The sequence below is a fragment of the Perna viridis genome, chromosome 2 (assembly GCF_037379345.1).
Source record: "Perna viridis isolate PV_CMFRI_1.1 ecotype Kerala chromosome 2, ASM3737934v1, whole genome shotgun sequence".
NCBI classification, from domain to species: domain Eukaryota; kingdom Metazoa; phylum Mollusca; class Bivalvia; order Mytilida; family Mytilidae; genus Perna; species Perna viridis.
Genome location: NC_142446.1, coordinates 41765683 through 41780774, shown reverse-complemented (window position 1 = coordinate 41780774; position 15092 = coordinate 41765683). Strand labels below are relative to the sequence as shown.

At 35.3% G+C, this 15092-nt stretch overlaps 2 protein-coding genes across 6 annotated transcripts; one reads left to right on the top strand and one right to left on the bottom strand.

Annotated features, from left to right (window-relative positions):
- Positions 1–509: 509 nt before the first annotated feature.
- LOC148625122 (uncharacterized) lies at positions 510–6410 on the bottom strand. 5 transcript variants are annotated; one of them, XR_015919859.1, is made up of 5 exons: positions 6195–6410; positions 3174–3255; positions 2681–2756; positions 2350–2428; positions 510–727 (listed from the first exon to the last, which is right to left on the bottom strand). XR_015919859.1 is itself a non-coding variant. In XM_088568427.1 (5 exons), the coding sequence occupies exons 1-5, from the start codon at positions 3426–3428 to the stop codon at positions 628–630; spliced, it is 408 nt and encodes a 135-aa protein (XP_088424553.1). In that variant the 5' UTR covers positions 3429–3461; the 3' UTR covers positions 510–627. The 5 variants fall into 5 exon arrangements, 2 of the variants coding, with proteins under 2 accessions (XP_088424553.1, XP_088424554.1); XR_015919860.1 differs by lacking the exon at positions 6195–6410 and adding an exon at positions 4209–4328; XR_015919858.1 differs by lacking the exon at positions 6195–6410 and adding an exon at positions 3358–3470 and having other exon boundaries at positions 3174–3271.
- Positions 5039–15024, top strand: LOC148625121 (uncharacterized). Its single transcript, XM_088568426.1, has 4 exons — positions 5039–5441; positions 6405–6563; positions 11768–11958; positions 14822–15024. The coding sequence occupies exons 1-4, from the start codon at positions 5369–5371 to the stop codon at positions 14864–14866; spliced, it is 468 nt and encodes a 155-aa protein (XP_088424552.1). The 5' UTR covers positions 5039–5368; the 3' UTR covers positions 14867–15024.
- The last annotated feature ends 68 nt before the right edge of the window (positions 15025–15092 follow it).

Sequence of the window (15092 nt, the reverse complement as noted above, 5' to 3'; positions counted from 1 at the left end):
TACAAGATTGAAGTCATCACTACAGAAGTTTTATGGTCGTCATCATGAACTCGTGAATCGTTATGGTGTATCCATCAGCACCATGAAAACTGATTTATTCAACGGGTCATAGTTTTCCTTTCCTCGTTTGTCTACCCCGGACTTGACTTTTTATGAGCAACTCGGCGGGTATTTCTAGAAAAGCAGAGGACGTTTACCCTACCGGTGCACCTGGTCCATGCTCCCAGTTTTTGTGGAGTCCGAGTTGCTCATTTACTTTTGTTACTTTGTATGTATGATTTTAGTTACTTTATGTTCTTTGTTGTGTATGTCTGTTTTCCATGTCAGGTCTTTGTCCCTGGATTACATTCTTTTGATTACCGCTATAACCTTGGTTCCCTTGATTGCTCTTTAATACAGTCCATCCTAGGAAACCTTATAGGTAGAGTATCAGGGATTCCGAGGATGGACCATTTGTTAGTATGTATGTTTCTAGACATTCTTCTGCACGAAAATAAAAAAAAAACTACTTCGAAATATAACGCCTTTGTATTGTTATATTTAACACAAAAAAGTTATACGATGATATAAAATTGTTTGTTCACTAAACATTTCTTAGTCCGAAATTTGTATCCAATTTTGGTTGATTTAGCATCCGTGGCATCTACAGCGAAGTCTTACTCTTTCTCGGTGATCCATTGGGAAGTCGTAAGATTTGTTTTTATGATTCCAGGTGTGGTGCAATTCCCTGTAAATAAAGTTTTGAAAGTAGGTTAGTTGATTACGGTCCCTTTACATCCCCACGTTTTGAAGTGAAAAAAAAAGCATTTCGTGTGATTTGGTTATAAAAATCCTCAATCATCTTTTGAAAACCTAAAAATCTCTCTTTTCAAATAAAACGAGCCACAACTCCTGTAAATACATGTACTTGTACTTCAAAAAAACCTATTGATACATCAAATACACGTTTTATACTCAGTATATGTTTACTTTATTCATCATCTCTTTTTGATTTCATAGTTTTGGGAATCGCCCAATACCAGTGAATGGCGAAATATTGTAATAAGTTTCAGGGACAAAATTATGGAACAAATAAAATTAATCACAAATCATCAACATGGCTTTAGAAAGGGAAGATCCTGCGTTACCCAACTGATAGAACAGAAGACCTAGACAACCCAAAATCCATAGACTTTCAGAAAGCTTTTGACACAGTATCGCACAAAAGACTAATCCACAAATTCAAAGGGTAACGGAATAGACGATAGGTACTCAATTGGATTAAAGATTTTCCTCAATAATAGAAAACAAAGAATTGTGCTAAAGGAGACCACTCAAATTAGTCCAGTGTCACCAGTGGAATTCCACAAGGCAGTGTTCTTGGTCCTATACTCTTCACAATATATAAATGACCTCCCTGATGCTATTGAAAATCTGGTCAAACTATTTGCAGACGATACAAAAGTCTACGCCACTGTAAACACTGAAGAAGAAAGTAATTGTTTACAAAGGGACATAGATGCTACAATTAACTGGTCAGATGATTGGATACTAAAATCTAATAAAACTAAATGTAAACACTTGCACATAAGCGAAGAAACAGGTGCTAAATATGCCATGAATAATGAGATAATAACAGAGACGAATAAAGAAAAAGATCCCGGAATCACCATAGATAACAAACTGGATTTTCAAGAACATATCAATATCTAAGTTGGAAAGGCAAACAAAAATTAGGTTTGATAAACAGAACCCTCCAATATTTACACAAAGAAATGCTCTTTGTACTATATGAAGATTAGTACGTCAACATCTGCAGTATGGTAGTTCAGTATGGTCTGTTCTAAATAAAAAGGAAGCAACCCTAATTAAAAAATTGCAAAGAAGGGCAACAAGATTATTAAAAGTCATCCAACACATGAGCTATGGAGAAAGGCTGATCATTAAAGTACAGAAGGGCTAGGTCAGACATAGTTGAGACAGACAAAATTATTAATGGCATTGACAAAGTGGAATGTAATAATATTTTTTCCAACCAGAGACTCGAGCACTAGAGGTTATATATATAAAAATTAGATATAAAAATTAAAAAAAAAACACTGCAAAACAAATAACAGGAAACTTGGCTTTTCACAGAGAGTTGTGGACATGTGGAGTTCATTGCCTGAATCAGTTGCAGAAGCTAGAAACATAAACATTCTCAAGAGTTCCCTAAATATACATTGGACAAACAATCCAATAAACTTTTGACCTGATTTATATGGATCGGAAGCAGGCATTGGAAAAAATAACATTGCAATGTATCAGAGAGGGGATGCCTAAGAAAATCACAAGGTAACAAGGTAATATTTACGATTACAAAATACGTACATGCTTTTGAGGCAAATTATATCATCTCCGCCGGCACAAGCATCTGTTCCTTTCCGTATTTTTGAACTATTACGGCCTGCTGTGAATGGAGAGGGTTAAGATCATGAATATTTTGTATTAAGCGTGATGATAATTGGAACAGTTACTGGTACAAATGAACTCATTGATGAAAGAAGGTTAGTTATGTGCTACTAAAAACCCCAGGCACAATTTAAAGATACACAAACGATCGACGGAATTATAATAATCAAAAACCCAATTTTTCTATAATAGTACATACTCACGTGCTCATGTGTATTTCGATTATGTATAGTAAAGATAAAAGACATACCTTCAGTTTTATTCCAGAAATGTCTTGAAAGCAGGAAACAGAAGATGCAAAGCAGAATCAGGTAGAATGAAGCAACCTACAAACAAACGAAAATAAAGAAAAAGTACCTGTATTTATATTTTCTAGTTGCCAGTTTAAGGATTTTCGAGTTTCGTTGGTCGGTAATTTTTTAAGTATTTTGTTTTTATTTCACTGGCAATCAATATTAGTTAGGCTTTAGAATCGCAATTTCCTTAAAAAGGAACCGCCTTTGGGCATTGCAAGACAACAGCTAAACAGTCGAACAGCGGTAAACAAGTATAGGTTAAGGTCCTTGATGCAATGGAAATGCATACGTCACCTTCACAGGTTTATTTTTTTTCCCGACAGAAGTTTCCCAATTCTCGTACATAGAAATTACATGTACTACAAAAGTACAGACACGAACAAAATAATAGAACAATACGACTACATCAAAAATGAAAAAGAAAAGGTTTTTGTTATAGCGTTTTACCTGGTATACATCGATAGAAGTTGGGCACCTGGAATCTGGTTTTCCAGACAACCACCATAGGATACTCCACTGTGGTTCCTCACTGAAAAAAATAAAAACTGTAGGTCACCGTGACGGTATTGTTTTGATTTTTGTGAAATTGAATGATTAACATTGATGAAATCCTACTCCTGTAGATGTTTACCAGTTATAGTAATCCAGGATAGTTTTTGGGAAAGCAATGCTTATTGCGGTTGAAGCCATTTCTGTCTGCATGTATGTTGTGAAGGTGACTGTAAGCGTGTCGTAACGTCACAGACAAGTTGTAATTTAACCTCATTGAACACACCTTCTAACATCAGACAAAGACCGGAACACAAAGAAAATAGTAGGAGTAATGTATCTGACTACATTATGTTGTAGAAGGATGGATTCCTAAAAGACGGTTAATTACGTTGTTTATTAATATCACTCCTCCAGATCACTCGTGGTCCGTGGTGATTTTAACGACCCTTAATACTCAAAGGCTTTGCACGTTTCGCCAGTTTTGAAAAATGGTTAACCCTTTTTTTTGTTGGTGGCGGGGCTAAGACACAAGTTCAGGATACCTAACCGAAGAACTCGGTCAGAGTTTGTCCTACTACGGACTTGTTATACAGCGTTGATGCTTTGTTCTGTCTAAAAAAAAACCTACGTAGGGCTTTAGGTGTTTCCAAAATCTAACCATCTTGGAGGTATGCAAACCGGAGAGTATCTCAGAAACTCTGACCATACTAGTATACAAATTTACCTTTCAGAGTTATCACCCCGTTGATATTCTGTAAAAGTTTTGATGTAAGTTTTTTTATGGAATTCGGTCGATACTAATGTTTTGTACTTAATTTTTGTTAATATGATATTCGTATATCTTCTGCATTTATTAGATGACGTAAGTTTCGTTAGTTGTGAAAATGAGTTAAAAACTATCAAGAAATAAACCATGTTACATTATTATACATTTTTGTACCGCAAAAAGTTAATTGAAACCCTATAATTATATAGTAGTATGTTACTGACCATAGCTACTAAGGAATATGTCCCATTGTACTTTTAGATAAAAGGAGAGACGCATCTCCTTAAAGAAAAAAAAGAATTACGACGAAGCAGGATAGGTGAACAAAGGCGAGAAATGGAAGGCACGCTTATTGTAATATACAGTTGTGCAGCTGGTATGGATAAATGTTCAGCCTTTCAACGTGTGATTGGGTTAGAATTTACATTTTTGTATTTACAAAAATATGTCAATGGTAGTAAATGTACGAATGAGTCGTGTTTCTTGGAGCTTCTTGTGTCTACTTACACGGGATGGAACACGTACGAGAAAATAAATTCGCTCTTTCATATTAATACTGCATATTGACACTGGTTTACATTGTTACATTGCCCTCTTTGTGCATTTATTATTTCGGGTTTTTTTTTTTGGGGGGGGGGGTGTCCAATCCAACATAATGATATACATTATGACAGTGCTAAGTCCTCTACCTGTGGAAAAATCATTTGAAGAGATTACAATGCAAAATTCGTTCGCGATTATAACATTAAAAAATCAAAACTTACTCTAATAAAAATATAAGTGTCTAAAGTATATCTCAGGCTACGACAAAAATCAATGAAACGACATTTTTTTTGTGAATAAATTTGAATTTCAAGAAAAGAATTACTAGTGCATTACATCAGTATGATAGCTGAAGGAATTCAATTATAAATATGAAGCCAATGATGCTAAATCTTGACTCATGCATTAACATAATAATTAATCTTCACTGCTGATTTGTCTGCGATTCCAATTCGTCTCTCATTGACAAACTAAATCGAATGCAAAACATATGCATAGCTTCTGATCAACTCTTAGAAAAGGATTTCCATCCAATAAGCGTCTGTTGTTTTTCCAATACTCAATTCTAAAACGTTGGGTCGGTTTGTAATTTTAAACAGATCTGTACATGCCAACAGACTTTATGACAATAAATTGATTTTTACATGTTCAGACCACACCAGTTTCTCAGATGTGACAGGATGATATTGGATTATTTTTCTACTCTTTGATTATAAATGGTCGTATAATGCATCACGCTGTCGAGAGAATAACGTCCTGAAATAGAATTAAGAATTCTCCCATGGGTTACCTCTTGAAGTGGATGCGCGTACAACCTCTGATACGTATATAGTGCTATAAAATGGATTTTCAAGGACACGTGCTTTGTTTCTCAACATTTCTGGTTTTTATCGGGACTGTATTATGCAATAATGGTAAGAATAACACTTTCAATTCTATAAAATTCATGTGTAAATTCACGTGTGTAAATTCTTACTTGATGCAAAATACTCAAATCATTGATTGTTACAGTTATCAGTTCTACATACTTACTCTACAATGATATCCAATTTCTTTCTCAATTAATCATACGTAAAAAATAATGTATGTAGTATACCTACCGAATTTATCGATTAATTTGTTTTATTGTGGAACGAGCGAACATAATTATTCTTAATTATAGAAACCAACATGCAGGTATATTGGGAAAATAAAGCTTGACTTTGGTCATTGAGGATTGGTCAAATAAATGACCGTGTCGTACCGAAATTACCTTTTTACAGTCGAGATTTTGAACTCGCTGATGGTATGGCTATCTGACTTAATTGTTCATAATGTCGTAGTTTCCACCTTAGCTTAGGTTTCAACTTGGATTTAACAACAGATGAACGACAAGGCGGGTTTTTGTAGAAAAGTAGATTTGACGCCTGCCCTTTCGGTGCACCTGATCTATATTCCCACGTATCAGTGTAGTCCGGGTTGCTTTACTTTCCGTGTGCATTATTTTGGTTAATTTGTGCTGTTATGATGTTTTGTCTTTTTTTCTTGGTCTCAAATAAAATATTAAATCAAAATGCTTTATTTAACTCGGCATGTTAAGAACAGTGAATCATAAGCTCTAGTGAGTTTATATAAATGGTCTAGTCTTTGCCCTCTGATTATGAGATTACAATTGTAACACGACTTACGAATTTACGATCGATGCAAATCCTAAACTATTGAAAAGAGGTTCTAATTGTCACAAGAGTCGCCGTATATCCAATAGCAAATAGTGTTCTGACTGAGTAGCTCATTTGCTTGAGTCAACAAAACATTTCAGGCGTTCAATTTACTCATTGGCTAATATTACCAAAAATCGTCTCAATTACATTATGACCTATCTTCTATTTTAATTGTAGAAAATTTTAGCTGCCACGTATGTCGTTCCGACCAGCACCCAGAATGCAAGGACGAATTTGGCGGGAGAGACAACCGGTTCCTAGAACCATGTGACACTGCAAGCGTAAATAAGACTATTTCCTGTAGAAAAGAAGTAAACCAGGTTTACGCTGGGAAAGGTAATTAGCTATGCATGCAAGCTTGCCCAAAGATGTGCACAAAATAAAACTTATATTACTCCTAACTCCGTAAAACAGGTATTGTAAGTAAGTAAAATTGGGCAAAACACTTCGAATGTTTCCAAAGCCTGAAATGCGCTAAGCGACTGAGATGTAAAATACGGATTTGGATGAATTTAAATGCATTATAGAATCTAGAATTGCAACTTTTTTTAAACAATATGACTAAAGCATCGTTGTTTTCTAATTTTAGTATACACTATAGCTTTATTTTAATATTGAACAACCGTATTTCGGAAGTTTGATTGAATTATGCAGTGATTTTGAAATCATAATGGGTCCTTTCTTCCTATATCGAGCCGCCCTTCTCTTGTCGTGATAAACGTCTTATATAGTGACTCAGAAATTTGAGATGCTTAACTATTTGATAATGATCATAATTGATTTCCTGATTGTGAAAATGCGCTTAAATGGAATCTTTAGAGTCGATTACATCCCATTTATTCATAATTAAAAAAAAATATACGGTGCAGTTTTAAGGAATGGAACCATTTTATCAATCTCTAAGAGGTCTGCAAAGTTCAAGGATACAAGGATATAAATACTTTATTTACTGGGGGCATTGTGCATATGAAAACACGAAGGTTACAATAAGAATAAAGAGTTAATAATTGAAAGATTACAAACTATTAACGCACTTACAGAACATATTGTGTACACAATTACATCATTTTCTATGTGTATAACAGTAATTTATAAAGGTTTGACAGACACAGACTCAGATGTAAAGTCCCTTGTTCTTTTTTTTCAAAGACTTGTTTCCAATTCATATTAGTAATTTTATCTATGGGTCTGAATTCAATTCAAACTAAAGTGTCATAGGAAGTATCTTCTCTGCAGATTGCACCAAGTGACGATGTAAATGGTTCAGTCAGCACCTGTCCATCACAAGTGCTGAACAAAATGTTGACTGGCCGCGTGTGCATGGTTATGATTGGGTTTTTTTTTACGGTCTTGATTATCCTTACGGATCTCGCACGACTGCCCCTTACGGGCATATATTGTGTTATATTTTGTGTGTTGGTGGCTTAATAACCACAGGGTAGTGATATGCGTCTAGTGCAGTAGTGATCGAACGTCTCTAGATCGCTACTGACGCTGGCTAGTCTACGTGTAGACGAAAAGGGGAGCAGCGTAAGCAGAAGCCTTCCTCTGCCAGTACATAGCCTCTACACTACCAAGACTCCTTCAATTTGCCTCCCCGAGGTAACACACGGTAACTTGGGTCTAGTACTCAATGCTAACATGAAGGAAATCTCGGAGTAACAAGGACCCTAGAAATGCAGAGTGCAGGCCCACCGGCGCGTGGAACACGCCCTGGCTCTCACCAACCTTGCCCCACCTATGGGTTAAATAGATCGCTGCCTTGTGATGGACTGTTGAGTCAAAGGCTACGGGAGACAACCCAGACAGAAAACGATGGTCAGACTGGGATCAAACCTTTGAAAGGGAACCTGTCTAGGAGAGGAAACTCTGGTGTAAAACCCGGCTAGAAAGGAGTCGTCACCCATGGTAGGGAACCTATCTAGGAGAGCTGACTCTGATACAAAAGCATGTGAGGGACTTGCTGACCACCACATTAAAATAAAGCTGAAGCTAGAGGGCCAACCCCCACTAGTGGATACAAATGGTTACAGAAACGATTACAGTAAAAGTCATTCCTCGGACTCGTCAATGACTAGAGAAAGAGGACCAAACCAAACATCGAGGACAGCAAATGACGCGAAAGCTGATGAAGTTGTTCTCACCAAAAAAACCAACAACCATAGGCACTTGGAATGTTAGAACAATGTATCAAAGTGGCAAAAGCTTGCAAATTGCGAACGAAATGGATAGATACAATATCGAAATTCTAGGACTCAGCGAAGTAAGATGGAATACAGCTGGAATGACAACACTATCTTCAGGTCATACGGTCATATTCTCAGGAAATCCAAATGAAGGTTAAGTCTGTCCTGTTATATGGTTGCGAGACCTGGAGAGAAACAGAAAACACCATGAAATCTATACAAGTCTTTGTTAACAAGTGCCTAAGAAATATACTGAATATCAGATGGCCAGAAAAAATAACAAACAAGAAACTCTGGCAAAGAACAAAAGAACAACCAATAGAAAACACCATTCGAACCCGAAAATGGAAATGGATTGGTCATACTTTAAGGAAGAACAATAAAAACACTACAAAGCAAGCTTTAGATTGGAATCCCCAAGGGCAAAGAAAAAGAGGAAGACCAAAGAACACCTGGAGGAGGGGTTTGAACTCTGAACTGAAGAAAGCAGGACTAACGTGGAAGAATTGTAACACCATCGCCCAAAACCGAAGCGAATGGAGAGAAACTGTAGTCGCCCTATGTCCACCCATGGACGAAATGGAATAAATCAAATCAAATCATAGCTTTATTTTAATATTGAACAACCGTATTTCGGAAGTTTGATTGAATTATGCAGTGATTTTGAAATCATAATGGGTCCTTTCTTCCTATATCGAGCCGCCCTTCTCTTGTCGTGATAAACGTCTTATATAGTGACTCAGAAATTTGAGATGCTTAACTATTTGATAATGATCATAATTGATTTCCTGATTGTGAAAATGCGCTTAAATGGAATCTTTAGAGTCGATTACATCCCATTTATTCATAATTAAAAAAAAAAATATACGGTGCAGTTTTAAGGAATGGAACCATTTTATCAATCTCTAAGAGGTCTGCAAAGTTCAAGGATACAAGGATATAAATACTTTATTTACTGGGGGCTTTGTGCATATGAAAACACGAAGGTTACAATAAGAATAAAGAGTTAATAATTGAAAGATTACAAACTATTAACGCACTTACAGAACATATTGTGTACACAATTACATCATTTTCTATGTGTATAACAGTAATTTATAAAGGTTTGACAGACACAGACTCAGATGTAAAGTCCCTTGTTCTTTTTTATCAAAGACTTGTTTCCAATTCATATTAGTAATTTTATCTATGGGTCTGAATTCAATTCAAACTAAAGTGTCATAGGAAGTATCTTCTCTGCAGATTGCACCAAGTGACGATGTAAATGGTTCAGTCAGCACCTGTCCATCACAAGTGCTGAACAAAATGTTGACTGGCCGCGTGTGCATGGTTATGATTGGGTTTTTTTTTACGGTCTTGATTATCCTTACGGATCTCGCACGACTGCCCCTTACGGGGGTTCTGTTAGTAATGTCAGTTGGTAGTAGAAGGTAGCGGAGCCCAGCCTTCGGGATACCTGACCGAAGAAACTCAATCAGAGTATGTCCTACTGGAGGCTGGGCTGCTGTGCTGACGCTCTGGCCTACTCCCACACCCCACGTGGGTCCGAGAGCTTTTCCCCACTCTAACCGTTTGGGATTACGTCAACGTGTAGAGTGGCCTGTGCATGCACATGGGCTTAGGTTATATACTAGTGGGGCTGCATATTTGATAGTGGGAGCAGGCCCCTGTGGTGCATTGTGAAGATGAGTTTTTTTTACAGTACATGACCATTGATTACTTTGTTATATGGATTTAGTCACTAAACGACAAAAGAGGACGATGTTCAGACAAAACCGTAAACACAATTATTATTTTTTTGCAATTACTAAGTTCTCCAGTTCAAATGCTAAATTTATCAAGACATTCGCACCCCACATTGTAGTCATGCGAGTTAAACAGAAGCTAACAAGCTCGTCTTAGAATGAAATAAAACACAAAGTATAATCGATGAAATGTGATGAAAGAAAACATTAGAACAGTTCTGATCAAAGAATTAAATAAGCTAAAAGATGTCTTCTATAAAAGCATTTCTTGTTACGATAGCAGTAGCGATTGTTGTCACGTAATTCGGTTTGAATCGGAACATTTATTTATTGTTTTTCATAAAATGTATTTTCGGTGGCACATTTGCTGAATCATTTCACTTGTAGCATATTTTGTAAAAAAAAATTAGCAATTTGCACTGATGATATCAAAATTAGATGTAATTTTCTGCGTCTTAACTGATGTGGAGGTGGCTGGAAACTGACAAGTCATACCTAATTTCTTAATTCAATAGATCTTGTCTTATAACTCACATCAAGATTTTACGTAAAGGCAAACAATCTTAGGTATCCTATACACACTGCTACCACCACCTGGATAAATGAAGCTAAAAACGTCGCCTTGGCCACCCAAAAATCTGCATGTGCAACGCTAGGAAAAGATTAACCTGCAATTATTTGTTTTTTTTAAAGTAAAGTTAAATCAACTGTTAACGGAAGAACCTTTTCAATTACTTTTAGTGAAAAGGCATATATTGTAAGCGTATGAGCTGGTATTTGGAAACTCAGTGTGGTACTCAGTTTTTACTTCTAAACAACATTTATGCGGAAAATTTAAGAAAACATTTTGCCAATTCAAGACTATATCTAAGAATATATCATACCAAAAATACGTGGCATACACAAATAATTGAGAACTAAAAAGGTAAAATGGGCACCTATTGTAAAAATAAAAACAAACTGATTTTGAAAATTTAAGTTTTGATAATCGAATATGCCAAGGCAAAAGTCTTTTGTTTTGCATAAACTATCATATGTGTAAATGCTTGTTAGTCATCGATGGTTTACATAAATATGTTTGGTAAAAACACAAACTGTAGGAATAAAAGAATATTTTATCTTATTCTGTAACAAGTGTGTTGACAATCTCCATATATATGAATATATACCCGCAAAAACCCCACGCCTACCATATTGTATCAGTCGTTTTAATTATTATAGATTCATGTTGATCTGTTTTTGTATGGACTTTCTAGTTCTTCTTGGTTGTACGATTTGCTATTCGTCTATTTTATCTTTGATGTTCCCGACATTCATTGTTTTGTCCACGGATTTTCCGTTGTTTGGACATACGTTATTGCTACGTCTTTAAAAAATATTTAAAGAACTGACATCAAACCAACTGGGAACTCTTATACCTTTATAAACATGGTACAAATGGTAGCTTTTATTGGACCCACAACAAAAGTCAACTAAATTTCGCTTAAAATGGGGACCACCAATCATCCGCTAGAGAACATTTTCCCCAACTTGAAGTGCACATATGAGCAATAATGAACTGCACATATAACTCTATTAATTAACATACATTTTTGTGAATGTTTTTCAGATATGCTCATAATACGAAAGTGTTTTTACACAGAAGGCTACAAGCCGGAGGAGGAAGTGGAGGCGTATAGAACAACTTATTGGTATTGTTTTTCTCATGGTTGCAATGGACAAGGTTTAAATAAACCAGCTTTATCCATCATCGCATTAGCTGGATCGGTGGCAACATTTCTTAACAAAAATTTGATTGAGGTGTGAATTTTAGAAGGATATGCAGTATGCAAAATATTATTACTCAGAAAAGTTTAAGGTTTAACAAAATGTAGTCATTATTTATTTACATTTTCAATAATTTACCAAGTGTTATCTTTGCCAATATGTGCACAACCATCAAAGTAAACATTTCACCGTTTTGGTTTGTCTGATATTTGAGTGAAATAAGTGAAACAGCACAGATAATATAGAGAACTGTGAATAGAATTTTACACGTATGGATTATGCATGCACATTTTATTTGTTCTTGTGATAAAGCTGAACATTCAACTATTGCCAGTTCAGCTATTAGTACCTATTGGATTTAGGATATGCCACTGCATACAAGCCGGATAGATTTAGTAACATTCTGCCTTATATATAGAGCTATATTAGGTGTTGATATTCTGTGTTGCATAACTTATTGTATACCATACTTTTTTTCAATACAATTTTTGCTTGACGACGGTTTTGTAATTTAATATATGCGTGACACTTCATCGACATATTTACATATATAGGTACTGTATCAGTTTAATATTGTCTATTGGTATGGGGTAATTTATATTTTTTTGTTTTTAATTTTCCGTTCCTTAATGCCAAAACAAAATATTGCTGCACTATATTTTCAGTAGTGTTGGAAGTATTCAAGTGCTGGAAATATCCAGTGGCGCATCCAGAGTTTTAGGCAAGGGGCGAATCTTGATAGAATTACCGGTAAGGATCACGAAGTGATCCGATATTGCTAGGGGGGTTTGGATGCATGCTCCCAAGAAAATTTTGAAATATTAAACCTCAAACCCTGGATACTGAGGTTATCTTAAACATTTTTTGACAATGTTTAAGGGGGACCCGGGCCCCCTGCCCCCTGGATCCGCCACTGATATCAAACAATTTTCTTTAGTTTTTTATCCTTTTTATGTTCAGATTTTCAGAAAAAAATATAGGCCGAAAGTTGCTATTTTATTATATTTCTATTTCAAAATTCGTCTCGAGTATAATCCTGGAATGTAAAAGGAATTGCTTTAGCTAATGTTAATTTTATATTTTTCGAAGAGGGCAGGTTAGCAAAAATGTATTTGTTAAAGCCTTACTTACCTTTTCGTTCTTTTTACATATGTGAAGTAAGGCGAAGAAAGTTATGGATACGATAAAGAAAAATAAATAAATGACATGAAAATGTTGTTAAGTTTTAAGACAAGAGGCTCTCAAAGAGCCTGTATCGTTCGCCCTATTAACTAAGTAAGTTAAGATATCATCTTTTGAAACCATCATGGACCAAAAAATTGCTGAAAAAAGAGCATCTACTGATGAATGCTTAAGTTCAACTGAGTAACTAAGGCACTGTAAAATGTTGGAAATGACGTCAAAGTGTTTTTAGAACCTCTGTAAAAACATTTGGGGAGGAATTCCCCTATTATAGTCAGGTTTTCTCTATTACAGCCTGACAACCCCAGCATGTAACACACCAGGGGTACCCCATTCCACCACCCGGGGCACACATCTCAGTTGCTCTGTGGGCAGGGCGCCTAGCCCCCGGCTAGGTTCCTGAGTACTATTTAGTCGCCTTTTACGACAAGCTTAGTGCTGCTGCAGGCCTAATCTTTTGACACCCTGACCTGCACGGGGCATAAGGCACGAACCATTTTCTTATGGTGGGAGGGGCCTGGGATTTTTTTTCAACAGAAAAAATATTAATTCAAATTTTGATTTAAAAAAATAAAAATATTTTGAAAAGAACTGAAAAAAATAAAATAATTCAGAATTTAAAAAAAAAAAAAAATTGAAAAATCTGAAAAAAAAGAAGAAGAAGAGGAAGAAGAAAATGAAAAAGAAGAAGAGGAAGAAGAAGAAGTGTGTTCAGTGCATTAAATATAGTTATTAAATTTACCATGTGTTAACTTTTTTTTAGTTTATTTTCTATAGGGGTCCATGTTACTCATGTTTTTAGTTCTTTGTTGATTTTAATTTTTTGTGTGCTTTATATGCGTTTGTATATATGCATGTTGGTTGTTTTATCTGATTTGCAGGCTACCGTTCATTGAAGATATATAGGTCGCCTTAGGCTGTCGATTTTCCATTCCTGGTTGAGTGGTTATCTCCTTGACATATTCCCGATTTCCATTCTTTTTTTACCTTGGATTTGTAATCACATGATTATTTTCTGTTTTTTGGGTTTTTTTTGTTTTTGATTTTTGCACCTAGCCTTTGTAGTATACTAAATGATTGTACCATAGATTTAATGATTGGATATGAACTGAACACAAAACCAATAAATACAAAACACAAAACTGAAAGAAAAACATAACATTTTAATATTTCAAAAGAAAAAAAAACAAAAAAGTAGATCACAACATGTGATTTTGACTAGAAATGAAGGAAAATATTGTATATGTCTAAAACATAAAACATAAAAAATATTGTCTGTTTGAACTTTGTTTTGTTATTCTGGTCTACCACATTTTAAAACTGCTCGAGCTTTCCTCTTTTTTACTTTTTTCTTGTTTTTTTTTTTTTTTTTTTTTTTGGGGGGGGGGGAGGGGTTTCTTACAATCCCCTTTTCTCTAGCTGAAACACCAGACCTTTCAGTGATTTTTTCTTCATTATTACATGTTCAGCTTTATTATATTAAATAGTTAAGTTTAGCAAAGATGATTGTCACGTAGCTTTTACCTATGTTTTATTGATATCGTTTTATACTCATTCATGTTTACATATATTATGGTGTAATTTACATTATAGAACTATTACTATTGACGCTAAATATCTCTAGGGATCATTTGTTGTCACTGTTCAAACCTGAAACAAAACAAAAATAATGCAAAAAGATGTTTGAGTATGTATTTACGTATGATTTTTTCAGGTATTCCCTGCTTGCGATAACATACGGAAATGGAGGGCATTTTAATTGCAACATGAAAATTTAAGGATCTTGGTATCTCTATGATGGTCTAAGGGAGTACCATAGTGCAGGAACTGGCCTACAGAAACTATGCTCACCAAAACCAAGACAAGGCTATAGACAAAATTATGTTTTATATTACCGTAATAAAATATCACCTTGGACCATGTGCTTTATAATATGCATTTTTCCTATAAGCATATGCTGGGATATTGCTCTTGCAGAGATCAAA

Excerpts from the sequence above, each read along its gene's own strand:
- LOC148625122 (XM_088568427.1), bottom strand. The coding sequence starts at position 3,428 with ATGCAGACAGAAATGGCTTCAACCGCAATAAGCATTGCTTTCCCAAAA. Across the intron at positions 3,256-3,357 it reads ATCCTGGATTACTATAACTG|TGAGGAACCACAGTGGAGTA; the intron begins GTAAACATCTAC and ends TATTTTTTTCAG. Across the intron at positions 2,757-3,173 it reads CTTCTATCGATGTATACCAG|GTTGCTTCATTCTACCTGAT; the intron begins GTAAAACGCTAT and ends GTTTGTTTGTAG.
- LOC148625121 (XM_088568426.1), top strand. The coding sequence starts at position 5,369 with ATGGATTTTCAAGGACACGTGCTTTGTTTCTCAACATTTCTGGTTTTT. Across the intron at positions 6,564-11,767 it reads CCAGGTTTACGCTGGGAAAG|ATATGCTCATAATACGAAAG; the intron begins GTAATTAGCTAT and ends AATGTTTTTCAG. Across the intron at positions 11,959-14,821 it reads TTAACAAAAATTTGATTGAG|GTATTCCCTGCTTGCGATAA; the intron begins GTGTGAATTTTA and ends TGATTTTTTCAG.